At 53.4% G+C, this 22,314-nt stretch overlaps 1 protein-coding gene across 2 annotated transcripts in view; it reads left to right on the forward strand.

Annotated features, from left to right (window-relative positions):
* The first annotated feature begins 5,270 nt into the window (after nt 1-5,270).
* ALPK3 (alpha kinase 3) overlaps nt 5,271-22,314 on the forward strand; it is a 33,385-nt gene continuing 16,341 nt past the window's right edge. The window contains exons 1-5 of one of the 2 annotated variants that reach the window (XM_081124468.1): nt 5,271-5,432; nt 9,992-10,030; nt 13,402-13,523; nt 20,224-20,341; nt 20,935-22,162. In XM_081124468.1, coding sequence (XP_080980594.1) covers nt 5,290-5,432; nt 9,992-10,030; nt 13,402-13,523; nt 20,224-20,341; nt 20,935-22,162 — 1,650 coding nt within the window. In that variant the 5' untranslated portion in view covers nt 5,271-5,289. The remainder of the gene's footprint in view (nt 5,433-9,991; nt 10,031-13,401; nt 13,524-20,223; nt 20,342-20,934; nt 22,163-22,314) is intronic. The other variant, XM_081124469.1, reaches the window with a different exon arrangement.

Consider the following 22,314-nt stretch of genomic DNA (forward strand, 5'->3'; position numbering starts at 1 on the left):
CTGACTCCTGCCACTCACAACCAGAGCCAGCGCCAGCTCCGACGTCACCCCTTTCCTAATTCCACCTGCAGGGCACCCACCCTGCACCCCAGTTCCATTCACAGGAAATCATAGAGGGGGCAGATAGGTTTGGAATGGACGGCTGAGTCTCCTCCTGTCCAGAGTAGCGGTAACTAGAGGGGGACAGGGGGGCAGGGGAAATACCAGGTCTGACCACCCGTCCTGACTCAGCCAGGTCCATCTCTCCTTCCTGGGAATGGTGTGTGGAGCGAAGGGTCACAGGCTGGAGTCTGCCCTTTACCAGCTCCTGACAGAGCCCCTAACTTCACTGGCCCCACCCCTTCCAAACAGAGGTGGTCATTCCCACCCACCTCGCTTCTCTGGCTTCTGTGAGGCGGTGAGCGTGGAAGCATTTTATTTTTTTTCAGTCCTCACCTGAGGATTTTCCCCACTGCTTTTCAGAGAGAGTGGAAGGTTGGGAGAGAGAAACACAGACTGGTTGCCTCCCGCTCCCACCCCAACCGGGGCCAGGGAGTGAGCCTGCAACCGAGGGACGTGCCCTTGGCCGGAATCGAACCCAACACCCTTCCGTCCGCGGGCCAGCGCTCTGACCGCTGAACACACCAGCCAGGGCAAAGTGAGGGATTCTTATTGTGACTTCAGGGCACCTCGCCTGCCGTTCACACGTGGATGCCAGTGATCCGTCAGGACCATCGGGGACACCTCTCCATTGCTATTCAGCAATCCCGAGCACAACAGCACTTTAAGCCCTGCTCCCGTGCCCAGCTTGCCGCTCAATACTTTCTAGTGATTCCTCACGGTGATGTCAACAGTCATCCTTGGTTTTACAGAGGAGAAAGCTGAGGCCCAGAGAGGTTAAGAAACCTGCTGGGCCACCTGTACTCGAGGGTGCTGAGTCAAGCTTGTCTGGTTCTAAAGTCCACGGTGTCAGCCCCCGCGCCTTAGTGACCCAGCTGCTTTGGCCGGCGGCCAGCTTGTCGGGTTTGCAGCCGTCCAGACATCCGCGTTCCTACCTCCCCTGAGGCCGGACTGCCAGGTTCTCTTTGGCATCGGCCCGTGCCTTGTCACCCCAAGGAGGGCCCTGCACACCACATCTGCTTGCGGCCAAAGCAAATGTCTCTCTGACCTTTGATTCTCAAGGGGACTTAACGAAGGCCATCCTTTTTTGGGGCGGGAGGGGATGGCATCCCAGAAAAGGCTGCCTAGCCCTCACAGGGAACATGGTTCCCTCAGGGTCCAATATCTTCTGATCTTTTCCTCTTTAAGGTGTTTTTAATGGCCGCACTATCATTTTTATCAGAAAACTCTTGCTGTAAGAAGCACTTATCCGCACATTAGCTGGAGGGCTCTCCTGATCCAGTTAAACAGATAAAATCCCCACCCTCATAGAAACTACAGTTTCATACATGTCCAGGCTCGACGAATGACTAGTATTTATTTTACAACCGCTTTATCTCTGTAAAATGATACGCTGAGTGACTGTAAGCTCTTGGAGTGTGTAGAAAGAACTGTTCCCTTAACTTATATAAACAGTCCGGGTTCTGAAAACTGAACACTTGTGGCTCAGCAAAGTTCAACACACGTTGCCTCCCCCGACCCTGAGGACCCTACCCACACCCCCGCCTGCCCTTCCTCCGCTGCACAGTCAGCACAGAGCACACCTTATTTTACCTGTTCTAAAATTTTTTGTGTGTTTTGAAAAATTAATACATATACATGGTAAGACATTCAAACAAAGGGAATATGCAATGGAAAAAAGTAAGCTTCCTGAGGAAGGTCAGCCTTCAGTGCCCCAGCCCCTCTCCGGAGTTAATCGCTGTCATCTGTATCTTGTGTATCCTTTCTGAGCAATTCTATGAATCTACAAGTTTGTAAATATGTATTTTTACATATCTATTTTTAATACAAGTGGTAGCATTCTTACACAAAGTGTTCTGGGGCTCGCTTTTTTCACAGATTGTGCCAAACTCATCCACTGGGTCAGTCTAATTCTTTAAAAGTTCTTAGCACAGTTCCTTGCAGTAGTGGTTCAAAGAGTGTTTGAGTAAGTGAATGCATGAGTGGAAAAATCAGATTTTTCTCACGGTCTGATCTGAGCAAGACAGATCTTCTAGGTTCTAGAACATGCCCCCCACCCCAGCCCCATCTCTGAGGGATTCAGGTCATTGTTGACCCTTTCTGCCATCTGACAGCAGCCTTAGGAACTGGGAGCACGGGTCCCAGGTCCCCAAGTATGGGGTTTCTTTGAGGTCCTTATTTAAAATTACTTCTTCCTTTTGGGAATGATATAGAATTATTAGAGAAAATTAAAAACAAAACAAAAACACTTGCATATCTATAGTCCCATGTTACCTTTGCAATTGTTTTTATTTTTGAATATCACTTGTCAATCCTTGTTCAGTTCATAGCCGTAACTGTAACAACAGTTAACATTGAACGTTCCTGTGTGACAAACACTCTTACGTGCATTCTCTTATTTAGCCTCCTAACAATCCTATGAGATAGATACTACTATTATTACTTTGGAGGTTCAGAGTGGTTGAGTAATTTCCCAAAAGCCACACAGCGAGAAAGGGGCAGAGCTGGGATTCACTCAGGTGTGAATGAATTCCACTCATTGCACTGCCCCGGATTTTGTACTCTGCTTTTTTTTTTCCTACCTGACATTATGTCTGGGACATTTTCATGTTTCTCCATCATCATTTTCAATACCTGTAATCATTGTCAAATCAACGTAATTCACTTACCCATTTCCAGTTGACACTGAAATGTCCAACTTCATCACTGCAAGGAATAGTGCTGAGCATATATAGCCTTTTACTTCTGAAGAAGTATTCCTCAGTATTTATACCTATTTCTCTTGACTAAACTCACTGGTGGTGTGATAGAATGATGAAATCAGAAGCTACGTTCCAGTCTGGGCTCTGTAACTAAGTCATTTGATCTGACTTGGCCTCAGTTCCTGCATCTGTCAAATGGGGGGGGGGGGGGGATTGGTTGCTTGGTTGGTTGGTTTTAAATCTCTGGGGATCTTGAGCCTGGCTAGATTTTATCTTCTAGTTCTTGTATATGTTTATGGCAAAATAGACGACACCTTCTCAAAGGCCAGGACTCTTACCGAATTTCCCTTTTTCGTTTGTCTTATTTATTTATTTTTTTTCTTGGCCTAGCTACATCCCAAAATGGAAAAGCTCCGTCCTACTCTGCCCCCTTCCCCTCAAGGCAGTATCCCTTTTATTTATATTTCAGTTTGCATCAGATTTATGCTTCTTCGGATAGAAGTTCCTAGCTCTTCTGTGAGCACCTATTTCTTTTGGCTTTTGTCAAAACTTTCCGAATATAATTTCCAAATATAAACTATCTGTTTACTTGGTAATTCCCAAACATCGTCAAATCCTTCTGCTACCCAGGTCTCCTTTCAGTAGGGACCTAGGTCCAGATGAATTCTTGAGCTAGCTGAGTGTGTCACGCCTTGGCCTTTGAAAAGGCTCTATTTTTAAAAATTAATGTTATCTGCAAATGGGAGTTTTTAGCGCGCGGATACTAACCAATCAACCAGTGTGTAACTGGCTACATGGGAAATGAGACAAAAGGGTGTGATAAAGCCATTTAAGTCTCTCCTAACCGGGAAAAGCCCCTCTCCCCATCCTGTGGATCAGTAGCACCATCTCATTTAATGGGCCAGCATGAGAATTATATCTATCTATACCTATGTAGAGAAATAGTCTAAAATCTACTGGATCTTCTAAAACCTAAACCCCGTAGCCTTTGCCTCTCTTTTTAAAAAAATATGTTATTTTATTGATTTCAGAGAAGAAGGGGGAGAGAGTCACGGATCGGCTGCCTCTCGCACGCCCCCTACTGGGGATCCGGCCCACAGCCCGGGCCTGCGCCCTGACCTGGACTTGAACCCAGACCTCCAGGTTCCTGGGCGCGGCGCCTTGACCTTGCCTCGGGACATTGGAGGACGGGCATGAAGCTGCCTCGCCCTGGCTTCCACTGAACCCGGGAGGCCCCCCCCTTTCCAGGCCCGGGGCCCAGGCCAAGCTCTCCCTGTTTTCCTCCCGTGTTTCCTACCCTGAGACCCACGTGCTGGGGGCGCGCCCTGCTGTCCAAGGCGCCTCTGCCCGAGGAGGGAGCTGCAAGCGTGTCTCTACCCCGAGCAGCACATGCAATATGGCTTTTCTAAGTGGGGGGAGGGAGAGGACAGGTGCGGGGTCCTGGGGTCAAGGCCCTCGGGGGGGGGGACCCCCCCGGCTCTCAGACAAAGGCCATGTCCGTCTTGCTGGGCAAACTTTAGGACTCAGCTCGGTTCCCCCATCGGATGCTGGGAAGTGCGGGCCGGAGGGGTGAGCATAGGGGCTCAGTGATGGGGGCCCCTACCCTGCGCCCCCTGGTGGAGGGGAGACGCCGCCGGGGGGTGTGCGGGCACCTAGAGGGGCTGAGGCCCATGCACTGGACCCACAGCCCCCGCAGCCCCGTGGGAGCAGCATCGCCGAGGCCCCAGCCCGCTCCCTGGGCCTCGGGGGGCCTCGCACCCCGCGCGCCCTGCACGCAGCTCCTCGCACCCCGCGCGCCCTGCACGCAGCTCCTCGCACCCCGCGCGCCCTGCACGCAGCTCCTCGCACCCCGCGCGCCCTGCACGCAGCTCCTCGCACCCTCCGCGCCCTGCACGCAGCTCCTCGCACCCCGCGCGCCCTGCACGCAGCTCCTCGCACCCCGCGCGCCCTGCACGCAGCTCCTCGCACCCCGCGCGCCCTCCACGCAGCTCCTCGCACCCTCCGCGCCCTGCACGCAGCTCCTCGCACCCCGCGCGCCCTGCACGCAGCTCCTCGCACCCTCCGCGCCCTGCACGCAGCTCCTCGCACCCCGCGCGCCCTCCACGCAGCTCCTCGCACCCTCCGCGCCCTGCACGCAGCTCCTCGCCCCTCCCGCCCCGCCAGGAGCCCGAGCCTGCGGGTCCGCGGGGCGGGCAGCAGCCGGGGGTCGGCTCCCGCGCCCCTGGCCCCGACGCCGGGCGGCCCCGCGCCTGGACGCTGCACACACGTCGCACGTCGCACGTCGGGCGTCGCTTAGGGAGCCGCCGCCGCCGCCGCCGCCGACGCCGCAGGGGCCCCTCGGGCCGGGCCGGGCGCCCCCGGAGCCTGGGAGGCCGCGCGGCGGGGGGAGGGGCGCGGCGGGGGAGGGACAGCGGCAGGTGACGGCCGCGGGCTATAAATAGGGGCGCGCGTCAGTCAGCGGCCGGCGGGCGGGCGGCAGGCGGGCGGCATGGGCTCGCGGAGGGCCCCCAGCCGGGCCTGGGGCGCGGGGGGCCGGGCCTGGGCGCGGGGCGATCGCGAGGACGACGGCCCCGTGTGGACGCCCAGCCCCACCAGCCGCAGCTACCTGCTGGGCGTGCGACCCGAGACCAGGTGAGCGGCGCCCCGGGGGCGGGCGGGCGGGCGGCGGGAGGACCGAGGCCCGGGGGTGGGGGTGGGGGGACCCGACCCCCGGAGGCCGCGCCCCTCGCGGCCCCTCCGCGCCCGCGGGCCCCTCACGGCCCCTCCGCGCCCGCGGGCCTCAGGCCTCGCGCTGCTCGCGGCCGCTGAGGAGAAAGGGGCCCCGCGGGCGGCTTCTCAGGCCCTCAGCGCCGCGCCCGGCCCCGGCCCCCGCCGCCCCCGCGGGCGGGCCGCGGATTCCACAGGGAGCGATAAGGCAGCGAGCGAGCGAGCGCCTGGAATTCCTCCGGGCGGACGGACGGGGCGCGCGGGCGGCGGGGCCTGGGGAGCTGCGGGGCCCCGGATGGGGCGGGGGCCCGGAGGAGGGAGATCTACCACAGCGGGGTTCTCCCTCCGCGCCCGGCGCTCCGGTCTCCCCGGGGCCTTTGGGGGCGCTGGTGCGGCGACGGGGCGACGGGGTGAGGCTGGGGTGCGGGTTGGCGCCGTCAGAAGATTCCCGGGGCGGCTCTGAGGGAGCCAGTCGGGGGGACGCGACGCGGTGCCGAGGGAGGGGCCGAGCGATGTTCCCTTTCGTCGTGTCCGGGAGTCACAGGGGTGGGGGTGCTGTGTTTGGGGGCCCAGGTCACCCCAAGTGTAGACGCCCAGGCGGCGGAGGAGCGGATGGGCGCCCCAAGCGCGCAGGGCCGCGCGCATTGCCATGGAGATGACCCCTGCTGACCCCTTGGGCGCTCGGTTGCCCTCCCCCTCGCGCTTTTCCCAAAGGGCGTCGTGAGGCGCGGCCGGGGTGCGGGGCAGGGCAGCGCCCCCCCCCAAGCTGTCTGGCGCCCCCCCCAAGCTGTCTGGCGCCCCCACCCCGTCCGCAGCGCCCGCGCCTCCGGGACGGGCACCAAGGACACGCGGGAAGAGCCCCGGCCCTTCCCCGGGACTGGCCCAGTTCTCTTGACCTTGGAGTCGGAAAAGTTCAAGTGTAACCGGAACCTGTTTCTGCACAAAACTCGTCAAATGGTGTCACATGCCTGGGGCAGGGCCGAGGGCCTGTGCCGGTGACCGGGTCAGACGGGAGGAGGCCCCCCGCGGGCCCGGGACGAATGTCCCCTGCTCCCCACGCCCGGCTCCACCGGGGAAACAAAACCGGGGGACATCCCGCCCCCGGCTGCCGGGAAACAATGTCCCCTGCTCCCCACTCCTGGCTCCACCGGGAAACACACACACACACAAAACAGGGGACATCCCGCCCCCAGCTGCCGGGGAAGAATGTCCCCTGCTCCCCACTCCCAGCTCCACCAGGAAACACACACACACAAAACAGGGGACATCCCGCCCCCCGCTGCCGGGGAAGAATTCCCCCTGCTCCCCACGCCCGGCTCCACGGGGAAACACACACACACAAAACCGGGGGACATGCCGCCCGGGGCTGCCTCGCGGGAGCCTCGCACTTGTCTGACACTTGTCACTGTGCCTTCCCCGAGCGTTGCCTCCCATGTCTGGCCTCTATGGGTGCCCGGGACGAGTGGAGAGAGAAGCAGGGCCTTTCTCGGAGACAGCGTCAGAGGGAGGGAGAGAAGGGAGGGCGGTTTGGAAACCAGGCAGAATGGGGAGGGCCAGGGATACAGGCTGTTAGGAGAAAGGCTGGAGAGTGGACGCCGCGCTCACTACCCAGCTGCCCGGCTGAGGGGAGTGTGGGCCCAGGTCTAGAGCCTGTCTCCCAGCACACACCGCGCCCCTCACCCATGGCCCTGGAGGGGTCTCTTGTCCATAGTGGGCCCTGGAGGGGTCTCTCGGCCATAGTCAGCCCTGGGGTCAGAGATCCAACATATAAATTGTCCCGCCAAACTGTAGGCCCAGCCCCCTAGGGAGCCCAGCCTCTGGGACTGCACCCCTGTGGGCAGGTGGGGCGTGGGTAGGCTAGAGTCAGCTAAGAAACCACGGTGGGGTGGGTGCAATTACAGTTTCTGAGGGACACTCAGAAGTTCCTGCCTCCTCCTTTCTTGGAGGCCCTGGTCCGATCAAGGGAGCGCAGAGGAGCAGCAGAACCTCTATGATGTTTGCTACAGAAGACTTTGTAACACCTGTTTTGCTTAGGCCAGGAAGCTGTCTAGGGCTTTGAGGGAAACTGAGGCATCGGGTCAGCATTTTCCAAGGGCCTTTTACGGCCCAGAATATATGAAAGCCAGGAAGATTGGGAGGCCTCCAGCTTCCGTGGCTAGTCCTGGCTCTCCCCAGGCCCGCTTCTGTCCTTTGTGGAGAGGCGTTTCCTTCCCGAGCCTTCTATTTCCATTCTGTAAAATTGGGGTGGCACTGAGAACTCTTTTAGGCCTTTCTGCCCCAACACTTGACACCTCTGATCCTGAGCCCTTCAGAGTCAGTAAATGGGGAGTTCCCTGCCTGTGACCGGGCCCAGTTCTGGCCCAGTCAGCAGAGCATAGTCATATCTTCCATCTTCTGAAGACACAGTGCCTCCATCGCCCAGGATTCCTCCAGACCTGGCCGACATCGAAGGGTGGGGCCCAGAGAATGGACAATGGGACCAGGGAGCAGAGCATCCCACCAGCCCCGGAGAGAGAGCCCGGGAGGGGCCGCTCCCAGCTCAGCACCTTGCCCACTTGCAGGTGGAAGCTGTGGAACCTTCGTTTTTCTCTCCGAAGTAGCTGATTCTCTCCCTCTGCTTCCCAGGGAAGAAATCCAGACCCAACAGAGGAGAAATCTCTCGATTCTGAGGAGAAAGGCAAAGGAAGTTCATGGTCAGGAAAGGATGGAGTTGGCCAGTGCCTTGGAACCATGGGAGGTTCCTCCCACGCTGCCTCGAGAGGATTCTTAAAGCTCTGAGCAAAGGCAGCTGCACTCTTGCTTTCTTCCCATCTTTCCTGGAGCAGCAGGTCCTTCTGGGAGGCAGGACCCTTCCTGTTTGAACAATGCACTTCCCGTCCTTCCCTCCCTCTTTCTCTCCTCTTTCTGTTTCTTCATTCCTTCCATGAAACAGTTGTTGAATGCCCACCGTATGCCTAGCGCCGTGCTAGGGGCTGTAGAAGCCACAGAAAGAGCTAGGTTTGAAGACTGGGTGGGCAGGACTTAGTTGAGCAGAAGGAAAGACGGAGGGCTTTCCAGGCAGGGGGGACAAACATAAGGGCCTCGAGTCCAGGAACAGATGTGTTGTGCCAGTAAGGAACAGGCTGGTTACAGTAGAACCTGAGTGTCGGGAAGCAGAACCATGTTGTGGGGGTGTGAGTAGGTCAGGGAGGGCCTTAACGGCCCAGTCAAGTAGAGACTCGGTATAATATGTGGGACTGCAGCATTTTTTTTTCAGAGGAGGGGGTTGAGGTGGTCATCAGATAAGGAGTCATGAGGGTCTAGATCAGAACACAACAGCAGGAGGAGAGAGAGGGAGAAAGAAGGGCCAAGGAGTGTTGATGGACTGAACCTGGGGGTTGGAGGGGACAGAGAGGAGCCAGAATGGCAGGTTTAGAGCTTCGGAGTTTGGGCGAGTGCTGGTGGTATCCGCAGACCCACGGGAGCGGAAGCCATGATTTTGGGTAGAGGATGAGTTTGATTTTTTGGTTATAAAGAGAGAGGCTGTCAGTGGAGCTTTCTTGTCGGTAGAGATGCAGAACCATCGAGCAGGCTGGGCTGCTGGCAATGAAGGGAGAGCTGTTCCCATGGTAGGACAGCTGCAAGGAGTGAGTGTGGATGGGGTGGCCCCTGAGGTCTCCCAAAGAGCCATGGGAGGTGGTGGCCGCAGACTTCACTGGAGATATTTGTGTTAGGAAGGTGGAAAGAGAGGTAAAAGTTGGCTCATACCAAGTGGGCTGGATCTCCACTAAGGGGCAGCCCTAGGGGGTCCTCCGCACCCCCCAGTGGCCTACACAGCCCCTAGCTAGCGTCCACCCTCAGCTGCCTCGGGCAGAAGGGACGGTCAGGACTCTAGGCATAACGGCCCTGTGCTCGTCTGACGGAGCTGGGCACCGCCTGGCTCCTGCTGAATTAACTGCTTTGTTTCTTCCTCCTCTCCACTGTCCCAGCTGGTTTGCCTTGTGTGGCCCCTTTAACCAAACTTTAACACATTAATGGGTGTTCTTCAAGCTACCTGTGTCCTCCCAGCCTGGTAGGGGGTTTCCAGGGATGGGGGCTCTTTTCCCTCAAAAGGCTGCTGTTGAAGCAGGAGCTGCCCCCAGGCTGGTGCGCTGTGGGCTGGAGAGCCGTGCAGTGCGTCAGCTCTAGGCCTCCCTTGGGGTAGTCACTGACGTGCCAGGGACACACCTTTCTCAGACTGCAGCCCTAATGGGCTCCCTTTCTGCCTAACCGTTTCCCCGGACTCTGCTGCATTTAACGAGCTCTTGGTTTCAGATAGACTGGTGTTTCATGGTGAGGCCACTTGCTAACTGGAACAGGCCAACTAAGACAGCTGGTCCCTTTTAATAGAAAGACCTCTGGGCTCTAGGTGATGGCCGGTTAATACTTTGCAGACTGTTGTTGATTTCGCCGCCTCCTCTCCTTGCTTTTTTGGCCTAATGATTCCATTTGCTGTTTTTGCTTAGCTTATCAAGCAGCCGGTTGTCTCTCCCCAGCTCTGGAAGGTAAATGCACATTGCATTACATTTCTGACTGCTTTTTCTCTTGGGTATGGACACTGAGGGGCCTTTGGGTGACTGCTTGTGCACTAACCAGGCTGCATGGGGTGAGGGGAGGACTGGAGGGTGGGTGGCGGAGAGTGTGAGAGGTACTCACGTGAGCATGGGTCTCACAGGGGCCACACATGCTTGCATGGACCATTTGAAAGGGGTGCAGGGACCCAGAAACAGGCAAGGGTTCTGAGATGCCGGCACTGTATCTCTGTGCACCTGGGAGAGGCATCATGGGACTGGAACAGGGAGCCACCGGTCATGTGACCCACTGCCTCATCCTAGGTTTTCATGGTTTCTGTAACCACATATCTAGGTTTGACACCTCATTGTCTATCTCCTAACTGTGGCTACTGCCTTCATTTTTTTCCCTTCAGTCCCTTAAGTTCTACCACCTCACACTCTGAATTTCCCTTTTCTTTGGCTCCTCTCCTCCCCTGCAGACTGTGAACTCTGTCAGGTCAGGGAACACTGTGTTGGTGTCTTCCCGCATTAGCTTGTTCTCTGATTCTGCCGCAGAGCCAAGGCAGGACCTGAGCAGGCCACAGGTGGGGTTTGCCCATTGAATGACTGTCCTCTTGCCCCCTGAGCTGGGGATAGCTCTTTACTCCTGACTGAACCAACTATTATAATAAAAATTGGGAGCATTTCCTGGCTATTCCCACCACCTGGACCTCATCTCAGACTGATAGATTTGGGGAGAGTTGGCTATAATTTCTTTACACGGAGAAGTATTTTTAAGTAGCTAACTGGTCTCAGTAGCTAATAATGTCTACAGACGTGATTAACACCTACCACATCAGTTTCCTTTGGTGGAGAGGACAGTGAGGAACCCTGTTCTAGATGGAAGAAAGGGTATTACAACTAGTTCAAAGAGGAGCATGGTCACTGCTGAGAGAGAGACGATCTTGGAAGTTTGTTTCAAGCGAGGTAAAATAACCAAACCGAAGGGCAAGCTTAGGGTCCTTTGAACATTATGTAAACTGCTGATTCTGGTGTTCTCCAGAGAACACATGATTAGGCTGTGATAGGCTTATGAGGTCACAGAGTTGGAAGGATTTGGAGGTGTCAGGGTGGGAACAGACCACTTCCAGATGTGTGGACTTCCTGGCTTTCCAGGGGACTGGAGGCAAGCAGCACGCTGACTCCACCCCACGTCGGAGTGGTTAGGAGGATGGGGACCAGAAGCACGTGACATGCAGCGGAACATGACCGTGTCTGCAGTTACTGCCCCTGACGTGCACCCCAGACCCATTCCCCAGAGGGCCTCATCCACACATGCCTTTCAGCAGTTACTATGATTTTCCCATTTAAACATTTTTTTTTAGAATATAGCTTAAGACCTAGTGTGGAAAGTTTGAGAAGATAAGTGTTCTTTCCTGTCCAAAAAAAAGTAGTGAAATAAAATAACTACCTGTTGTTGAATATTGAGCATGAGCACTTGTCTCTGCAAATTTTCTTGAAGCTTGATTTTCATGTTTTCTTATTTACCCAGAAGTTGAAATTATTTTCTTAGACTTGCTCAAGCAGCTTTATCCTTAAGAGCCTAAGCTGAATATTAGGTCCAGGCTCACGTTCATGAGTAAAGTAGGATTCAAACCAAGTAGGGAGGGCATAATTAGGAATGTTTTGAATTAGTTGCAAAATGGTAGAAATCTGATTGCTTTTGGCATGGCAGTTTCCTCTAGAAACTTTGGCTGGGATTTAATATTCCCCAAAGTCAGAAATTGCTGTTAGTATGAGAGCAGCAGGAAATGTTTTCAGATGTTTTATTTCCTGAGTGTCAGGGAGTTGATAGTCTGGGTCCTGAAGGACCCTCTGCTTCTCAGCAGGTTAAAGGGAAAGGAAAAGACACTGACTGAAGGAGACGAGTTGTAGGTAAGAGGGTTGCAGGGAGTGTTTGTCCCCTCAGGTGTTCAGTTTGGGGAGAGGTCAGGTTCCCCTTTCTAGGTAGTCTGGGAGAGGACACCCGTCATACCCAAAGGCCCAGACATCTGCATTCCTGTAGAGGAGCCATGGCTGTACCCGTCAGTCTAGAAGTCTTACTTGATTCCAGATGCTCTTCTTGGGATGCAGCCTTTCTCTTCAAACTCAAGTCCAGAACGATATCCATGGAGATGACAAATTGAATGTGGAAGGCATAGGGTTGTAGATCCCACAGATTCTCACCCTGCCCACTCCTGGTGGAGAGATCACTGGCAGACACACACTGCCTGTGGGTGACCACCCCCTGCTCCACGAGGCACAGAGAAAGGCAGCTTTGAATGATTTGTCTTTCATCACAGTTCTTACTGCTTCTCTTCACTTTACCCCTCACAGTCCTCCCTGCTGCTCGTAATAGGGTATGTGAATCTGGAGGGGGAGGAGGGCTGGGCACAGCTTGTGCACCATACAACCTGGCTATGTGGTTACGCTTCACGCCTAGGGATGCCTTGAATCTCTGCTGGCCCATGAAAAGGTTTGGCACGGTGGTTTGCTTCCTGTGCCCAGGAAGGGGAGAACTATAAATGCTGAACAGTGTTGGTGAGTCTGTGCTGGACTCAGTGAGCCCACAAATGCCTCTGAATTCTGGGAGATGGACCTTCACAGGGAGCCTAAAGTCCCATTTGTTGTTTAGCAGTCCTGCTGGTTGGTCCTGGAGCTGCCAGCCATGTGTTCACCTGAGCATGTGGTCTCCAGGGATGGAGCAGGCAGCCATGGCTGGCTTCCCACGGCAGGTCCATAGCCCTGTTTAGGGTCAGAATTCACTTTTTTCCAGTACCCCTAGGATCTTAGGTCTAGACCCCGCCATTGGCTGGCTTATTCTTTGTCTGCTATGGGTCTGTGCTCGCAAATGCAGGATTTTTTCCTGAGCCCAAGCTTTAGGATAGGCTCTTGCGCTCTTAGGACTTACGTGTCCTTAAGGGTTGGCCAGCTTTTCCCTCTTTGGCATGAGTGGAGGCTCTGCTATGCTGGGGGCTCCCTCTCTGAGGCTGGGTCTGTCCATGCACGAACTTTCCTGGAGGTGAAAGGTGGAGGGTGAAGCAAGGCCCCTAATAAGGATGGGATGGGATGCCAGGCTGGTGTCTGGCATGGTCAGGAGTCTGGCCTGTGGTCAGAAGCCTTGCTATTGTAATGGATCTGGGTCAAGATTCCATTCAGCCCCTTGGTACCATGGCTGCTCCCACCTGGCCAAGATGCCTAGGCTTCCTTGAAGAAAGACTTAGTCAAGTGCTGGCCATGCCCTGGGATGACAGATGGACATGGTAAGATCTAAGCTGCCTTGGGCAGCGCAGGCTGTGGTATATTGGGGAAGGCTGCTCTGAATAGTTCTTTGCCTTTCCTAGAAGCACCTTCTGCTCCATCATTGCTCAGCTAACAGAGGAGACCCAGCCAGTATTCGAGACCACACTCAAGTCCCAGGCTGTGTCCGAGGACAGCGACGTCAAGTTCACCTGTATCATCACAGGTAATGAGGCCATCTCCATGTTCCACAGAGCGAGGTCCAAGGGGGCTGTGGGATGGGCATGGAGGGAGATTGACTGTGTGCACAAAACTGTGCAAGTTGACATTTGTTTTCTTAGTTTTCTCTCTAGTTTAATCACCCTGTGTGAGCTGGGGTCCCTTTCACCTCCCATTCTGGAGCCATATACACACCCTGCCCTTCTTCAGAGCCTGTCTTCAATAAAGGTTCCTCACCTTCAGGCATATACTTACACGACGGATGAATCTTAGTTCCAAGAAAAGAAATTCAGTTGAATTTTTGAAGCCATCTCCCCCAAAATTCCTATTTGAGAGTTGAGTAGTTTGAGGCTTGGGAGTCTCCAGCCTAGAGACTGATGTACAGTGATTCTGACTGCAGACCCTGGAGACAGACTGCCTGGCTTGGAATGCTGGCTTGTCCCCTTTTCAGTTATGTGGTACTGAGTAGGTTACATAACCTCTCAATACCTCATCTGTAAAGTGGGGAATGAACATAGTATGAATGTCATAGGGTTGCTGTGAAACTGAATGCATTAAATACCTGCAAAGCATTTGGAATAGTACCTGTCATACAGTAAGTACCATATAAGTGTTAGAAATGAAGGCCATTATTACTTGTATTTCACTGAGCTCCATGGTAGAATTTGGAGCCACAGGTTGGTAGAGTAGGAAGCAAAGTGATGTTCCTTGGAAGGGGCGGTAGAGGAGTGAGAGACTGGAAAGCTGGACCCAGGCATTGCCTCTCCCTCAGAACTCCCAGCGGAGTCTCCCACTGCACCAACCTGACCCACCTCAGGTCCTGCAATGGGTGCCTACCACTCCCACCTGTGCAGCCAGTAGTTCAAGGGTTCTAGGTCAAGTTTTCCTCTACAAGCCCATATTTTATATCGGGGCGGTTGGTGGTTTCTAGCTGTGAGTTGTCCTGATTCTGGGGGGGCCTTGTCTGCTCTAGCCAGCTAAACCGCTTCTCTGGGATTAGGTCCCCCTGGGCAGTCCTCATCCTTACCCAGAACCCTCTGAGTTCCAGTCTGAGAACCCCATCTATTCCAGGGGGCACAGAGATGTGCCTATATCCCTTACCTTTGTACAGCATAACACATTTTGCATAACACTGTTTCCGTTGTCATTGAATTCTTACAAAACCCAGTGAAGTAAGTGCTATTATTAGTCAAATTTTACAGAGAAGGGAACTGGAATAGTTCAGGTGACTTGCCAGAGCCCACAGAGCTGGTGAGGAGGAGATACAGCTTTTGCCCTGCAGTCTGATGCTGTCTGCTTATGCCTGCGTCTACCTTCCTGTGGCACTGACGGTTAAATGCGGCTCTTTCACCATGCCATGCTTTTGCATATGCTATTTCCCCTATATAGAAAATCCTTAATCCTTCTTTTTAAAGAAAATTAAATTTTATTTTACCAAAATAAAACTAACACATGCACATCGTTTAAGACATCAAATTATACTAAAAGGTAATTTTATCAGAATACAGCAGTTTACCCCTCCCACCAACTTATCTTCCTAGAAGCAACTGTTTCAGCCCTTAGCTGCTGCTGCTTCTGGTTTATCTACATCTCCATAGTACTGAGTAATATGTGAGCACTGCTAGCTTCCGAATCTTCAGGTTTAGATGCTCTCTAGTCTTCCTGTTACAGTAGGTGGGGAATTAGCTCTTTAACATAATTTCCTCTGCTTCACTTATTTTCTCAATATAGTTATATCATGATTTTTGCCTATGTTAATACTTACTGTTTACCTTTTGATGCCTGTGCAATATTACTTGTAACTGACATTGTAGTGTATTATGATTGTATTTCTTCTGTTTTTCTAAAGTTAGTACTCTAGTTTTTCATTTAATTAGTTTTTGGTATTGCTGATTTTTCTTACACATTCTAATAGCCTTTTTTTAAAAGTTGAGTTTAGAGAGGGAAGGAGGGAGGGAGGGAGAGAGACATTGATGTGAGAAAGATACTACAGGGATTGGTTGCCTTCTGAATGCATCCCAATCGGAGATGATCCCACAACCTAGGTATGTGCCCTGACTGGGAATTGAATCTGCCACCTTCTGGGGCACGAGACGACACTCAACCAACTGAGCCACACTGGCCAGGGCCTAATAGCCTTTTAGTATAATTTTTTGCTGATCCTTGCTGTCAGTACTCTGTCAGTTACTTCTTTGGAGCCATCCCTCTTGTTGATCTCTATTCTTCTGTCTGAACTGGTGGACTCTTAGGCCTGACCCACAGCTATTCTCCTGGGTCTTCCCTTTGCCTTCCTCCTGGGTCGATTCCGTGTCCCCAAATCTCACGCCTTCCTTTTTCTCGGTTTCCTGTATAGCTTTGTTGAATGACATCCTTCCATCGCTTAAGCGGGTCCTAAAGGTGATACAATAGCAGGAGGCATTGTGGTGACCAGCTCTCAACGTATGTCTCCTCTGAGTCTTTCTGCTCCAGTATGATTTTGCTGCTTTCTGCATCCAGTCCATGTTGACATCCTGGGACCTCACGGCACTGTCACCCTGTAGGTTCCCTTTGTTTCTCTCCTGTGATGGATTTCCTGTGTTTTGTATTTCACGTTTCTTTTTCTTTCTTTTTTTCTTTCACATTTTTCTTTCTTGATTACATTTTTGTTCTGGTAGCGTCCTAGGGAGAGTCTGTGGGAAGTAGATGTTAGACAGCTTGTGCCTGAAAATGTCTCTTTCTCTGCTTTACTCTTGATAGTTTGGCTGGATATAGAAGTTGAGGTTAAAAATAATTTTCCTTCAGAATTTCGAAGAGATTGTTCCATTGCCTTCTCGCTCCTCATGTTGCTGTTTGGAGCAGGAGGAGAGTTTGGTTCCTAATTCTTTGCATGAGACAATTTTTCCCCTTCTCTGGAAGCTTGTAAGAATGTTCTGCTATTTCATAATGGTGTATCTTGATACGGGTCTCTCTTCATCCTGGGGCATGCTTGGGCACTTTCAATCTGGAAACTGAATGCCTTCAGTTCTGGGAAACTTGAGATTATTTTGATGTTGATCTTCCTTCGTCTCCTCTGTTCTTTCTCTCTGGAGCGTCTGTCATGTGGACGTCTGCTCCCAGGGACTCATTCTCTTATTTTCCGATCCTTTCTTCCCCTTCCGTCTGTTTGTCTTTCTGCTCTGCTTTCTGGGACGTTTCCTCAGTGTTATCTTTCAACTCTCCTAATGAATTTTTAATCTCTAAGATCTTTTTGAATCCTTTTCGGCAGCATCCTGTTCTTTTCGAGAATGTATTATCTTCTCTTTACTCTCTGAGATGACCAATGATAGTTTCTATAGCTTGTGTTTCTTCCAGTTGGCTTTTCTTCTATTTGTTTTAGTCCATAATCTTCTATTTACAAGCTTTCCTTAGATATCTATTTACCAGCTGGACGAATTTGGGTAGGAGCCTTAATTTCATGGGCCTGGATTTCCTCTTCCTCAAATTGGGAATTAATAACATTCTTCACAGGATTTTTGTGAGGATTAGATGAGATAATACATGGAAAATGTTCAGCTCAGTGTTTGGCACATAGTAAGCCATCAGTAAATGTTAGCATTTGTTTTCACAGGATTGTCATGAGAGCCAAATGAAACACTGTATTTGAAAGCTCTTTGAAAACTCGAGATTTACATTCATTATGACTCTTCTCTTGAATCTGAGCTTCTCCAAACTGGGCATGGTTGTTGGGAGGAGGCTGCAAGTTCCAAGTTGGGTTCCAGGCTCAGGCCTGCTGGCTGTGAGCCAGAGGTAGCAGGGTGACAGAAAAAAGAAAGACCACAGGCTCCAGTGCTGCTGGAGGCTCTCCTGGCCAGGGCTGGGCGTGGGTGGTTCAGACGTGCAAGTGTGTGTATCAGGGAGTGAAGGACCTCTCCTGCTTTTGTGTGTTTTAGAATGCAATTCATATTATCCAGGGAACAAGGCAATGTTTTCTCCCCAAATAAAGCTGTTTCCAAAACCCACTTTTGCTGGGGCCCGAGGCTGTCAGGGCCCTGTTTTGCGAGGAGGCACCATGGGCGATGTAGGGTTTTGGCCCCAGTCTTGAGGCTATGGGGTTCAGTCAGTGTCAACTCCTTCCCCATTCCTGCCCCCTCGCTGCAGCCTGGCTGGACTCAGATGCCCTGATGCCGAAGCCCTACTGGGCAGGTCATGGGGTAGCGAGGCTCTGAGCCGGGCCCTTGTAGGGATGAGATCATCCTACAGGATGGTGAGGGCCCCCGTGCTGGTCCTGGCCATACACGCAGTGATGTAACCAGGGGCTTTAGCTCACAGTGGAAACATGGGGTTCACTTTACAGTCAGGGCTGCCCAGAGTATGTTCCTGGCCGACCTGGCTGCAGCCTTGCCTCTTGCTCCCTGCTCTGTACACAGTTTCCCAGCGTGCCCTGTGCTTCCACCCCCAACTCTCCTGTTGTGTTCCTTTGTCGGGCATGCCCTTCCCGTCACCTCTGGTTTGTTTGTTCACTCATTCCCTCACTTACTCATATACTCACTCATCCAGCAGGTTTTATTAAGTAACTACTATGTACCAGGCCCTGTCTAGGTGGTGGAGATATAGCAGTAAGGAAGGTAGGACTCCTGCCCCCTTGGGACATAAGTCTGGGAGGGGAGCAGACAAGGAAACAGTTATAGTGCTATGAAGGGGGAGTGCAGGCACTGGTCCACCCTTCAAGGCCAGTTCAACAGCTACCCCTGCCATGAAGCCTTTCCTGGTTCCCCAGCCAGGGTGCTTGCTCCCTTCTCTCAGGGAGCACTCATTGCATTGCTTCATTCATTCATCTATAGACGTTTAATGAGTGTTGATTCCACACTAGGCACTATTCTAGAAACTGGTGGCACAACAGTGACTAACACTGATAAGTCAGTCCTGCAACTGATATTTCTACAGGCAGTTGGAGAGGATGGACACAAACTAAGAAGCTTGTAGTATAAGATATCGGGTAGCCATGCATTCTGTGAATAAAGAGAAACGTGGTGAGAGGGTTAGGAAGGGCAGGGAGACAGGCTTCTCTGAGGAGGTGCCGCGAAGGCGAACAAGGAATTGCAGTGTGATGTTCACATGGTGTGTGAGAAGGGAGCCCACAGGATCATGTGGCTGGGGTGCAGTGGGCAAAGCAGAGTTGTAGGAGTGAGGCCAGTTGCTAATGGGGCCTCCAGATCAGGAGGCCTTAATGAAATGGGAGCTGTTGGGGTGTTTTGAAAGAAGGAGCGCCATGGCCTGATTGGAGGAGAAATGAAGACAGCAAGTACAGACAAGGCTTTCTAATTTTTTTACGGTAAAGGAGGGAACAGAGAAACGGGGGGCAGGAGCTAGAAGAGGATGGGGGTCCAATGAAGTTCATTTTAAAGAAAGGGGACAGTGCAGCAGGCTTGTGTGCTGATGGCAGTGTAAAGTAGAGAGGACAAGTTTGGTGATGCAGGGGAGAACAGGACCAGTTATTGGAGAGATGTCCCAGATGAGACAAGAGGAGGTGCGGTCCAACGTCAGCAGCTTTAGCTAGGTGTGTGGGCAGTTTATCCATAGCCAGTAGGGAAGGGAGAGCAGGTGTGACAAATGCAGGGATGTGGGCACCTGTCTCATCTATTTTGCTGTGCAGTAGGTTCCCTGGGAGCAGACACCCTGTCTGTCCAGCTTCTCTGTCTTCGTACCCTCGCTTGGCAGTCAGCACACAATATATATATTTGAGGGGATGTATGTTAGGAGTCTTAGATTTCTAACAAGTGTTACAAATCAGCTGGAGTTAGCTGAATTCATTGGTGAGGCTAAACAGGCTTTTTATGACATTGACAGGAGTGCAGCCCGGCCCAGGCAAGGAACAGAGCCAGCATTTGGAAGGATGTTGGGATTCTCTCTAGTTCCCAGCTCTTATTCTGTCCTGAACATCAACTTCATTTTTCCATCTCGCTGTAGACCAGCTTTGTCTGCTTCTCAGTCCATGTGGCAGAACATGGTTGTACCCCTTTGAAGTTATATTTCTAGACAGCAAGGGTAGGCTCTCTCTTGGTCCTAATTCCCCAATCCTAGATCAATGATTTGGATTAGATTAGCTTACTGGGTATCTGTTACTGGACCAGTCAGCTGTGTGGCCAGGGAGGCAGGGAGCATGCCACTCCAATAGTTGGAATTTCTCCTTGTGGGTAGAGCTGGGAGTCCCCAGAGAGGGGGCATTAGGAAGACACTTCAGTCCTCCTTATAGCATGAATGTGAGGGAGGGAGGGAGGTGATGGTGGATGAATGGATGTTTTAGCCATGTCGTCAAATAATAGCTCAGGAACCTGGAATGAAGGAAGGAGGGCTCTTGGCAATGGTGCTGGTGTTGAGGTGCTGGGGGTGACCTCTGAGGACAGAGCTGTCATTACAGTCAAGGATGGGAATAGGCCACTGGAGAAAGGAAGCTCATTACTACCAGCCAAGGCTTTCTAGAAACTTCTTCCTTCTCTTCTTACCAGGAAGCTGGGAAATTTCTCCTCCATATTTGCCTTCCAGCTGCTGAAGAGGAGCAGTTTTCCTTTGACAGGGCCTAGCTTCTAAAAATAAGCCGAGCCATATGATAGCCCTGCTTTCCCAGCAAGCCTGGGCAGGTGGGACAGTCAGTCTCTTCAGGTGGTGTGGGGGAGCCATGGCATCCTGTTCTCTCCTCTCACTCTTTGGAACTAATCTTCCTGCAACCCAGTCTCCTGTTTCCTTCTTAGGATACCCAGAGCCAGAGGTGACCTGGTACAAGGATGACACGGAGCTGGACCGCTACTGTGGCTTGCCAAAATATGAGATCACACACCAGGGCAATCGCCACACACTGCAGCTCTACAGGTAAGGGAGAGGGGCCTTCTCTGCCCTGTCTGTCCTCTGAGGGTTCTCTGGCCCAAGCCCACCCTCAGCAATAGAGTCAGCTGGATGAAGATGCCCAGGTAGGTCTCAGGATGGAGACCGGGGTTCTGTTGTTGAGTTGAACCACCTGGTGAACCGTGTCTGCTGCCAGTGTCTGGGATCTCCTAAGGCCAGGGTGGGAGTGTTTTTGACAGCCAGAGAGCTGAGTGCAACCAGAGGAGGTCCTGACCCTCAGAAACATTTTCCATGAGGTCTGCTGCCAAAAAAAGCTCCTGTGTCATCCTTCACAAGGGCCGTGTGGGTCACTTGCTTCTGAAGGGAACTCTCCTGTGCCCCAAGTCTAATCCCCCTGGAACAGCATGATCTTGACCAGCTTCCACATTCTTGCTAGCCTCAGTTTCCTCAACTGTAATGAAGAGTGATGGATGTGGTGCTGTCTGAGCTAGGCGTAGCCCTCGGGGTGGACTTGTAGGGACTGGGACCGCATGCTCAACTCTGAGAGGCTCTGGCTGTGGGGAGTGAGGGCCTCTCACCTCCCAGGGGGAAGAGTTGGCATCCAATACTCCTGCCTCTAGGTGTCAAGAAGAAGATGCTGCCATCTACCAGGCCTCTGCCCGGAACACCAAGGGCATCGTGTCCTGCTCAGGGGTTCTGGAGGTGGGCACCATGACTGAGTACAAGATCCACCAGCGCTGGTTCGCCAAGCTGAAGAGCAAGGCTGCGGCAAAAATGCGTGAGATTGAGCAGAGTTGGAAGCACGGGAAGGAGGTGGCGGGAGAGACCGACACCTTGCGCAAGCTCAGCCCCGACCGCTTCCAGAGAAAGAGGCGGCTGAGTGGGGCTGAGCTGCCAGTCCCCTCGGCCCCCACCAGGGAGGCTGAGGACAGGACCTCAGCAGCTTGGCAGGAGGGGAAGACTGAGCCTGGTCAGCACCCAGGTTTGAGCCTGATCGACAATTTTGCCCCTGGAGAGGTGACCGCCAACGGGGATGCTGCCCCTGAGAGTGGGGAGGACAGAGACCGTGGCCTGTTAACACACATCCGTGAGGCCATGGAGCTGGAGCCTCAGAGAGCCCCCCAAAAGGAGTCTGGGGCCAAGAAGAAAAAGAAAGACGAACCTAAGCCAGGCCTGCGGAAGCCAGAGTCAGAGAAGGCAGCTCGAGGCCACTGTTCTGAAAACTGTGTCCCCAGTTCAGACAAGCCTGACTCCTGTGGGACACAGGGGCCCATGGATGCAGAGAAAATTCAGACCTGGCCCAGAGGCAGGGCTGCGCAGGGGCCTGGGTCCACAGGAGTAGACAGCACCAGGAAGCCAGCCTCAGCCGTGGGCTCTCCAGACCAGGCCCAGAGTGCCCCAGCCCCTGTCCCAGCCCCAGACCAGGAAGTGTATTTCTCCCTGAAGGACATGTATCTGGAGAGCACCCGGGCAGTTGGGCCTTGGGGGGATGAGGGGTGCCACACACAAAGTGGCAGAGAACCTGGAGAGAGGCCCTCAGGGAAGGGGCCCAGCGAGGGGAAAGGTGAGAAGGGGCCTGTTGCCCCTGGCCAGCCCATGCCCTCAGCCCCCCAGCCAACTAGGCCTTTCAACAGGAAGAGATTTGCCCCTCCGAAGCCCAAAGAAGAGCCCACCACGAACAGCAAGCCCGATTCTTCCCTGAGCCAGACTCCAGAACCCGGAGCCCAGAGCTTAGGAAAGGCTCCACCCCAGGCTTCTGCCCAGGTGCCTACACCCCCTGCCCGGCAGAGACACAGCACACGGGACAGCCCCTTGCAGGGGCCAGCAGGCCATAGGACTCCAGGGGAGGTAAGTGGGTGCTGGGTGCCTGGGGGTCGCTCTGGGAAGCTGACTTCATGGAAACTCTTGCTGCAGCGGTTCGGCAGCCAGTGAACAGTGGGATATTTATAGAAGGGGTGGGGTGGGGATGGAGTGCCAACCTGGAGCAGGGGACCACAGGC

Source organism: Miniopterus schreibersii (assembly GCF_964146895.1).
Source record: "Miniopterus schreibersii genome assembly, chromosome: 22".
Classification (NCBI taxonomy): domain Eukaryota; kingdom Metazoa; phylum Chordata; class Mammalia; order Chiroptera; family Miniopteridae; genus Miniopterus; species Miniopterus schreibersii.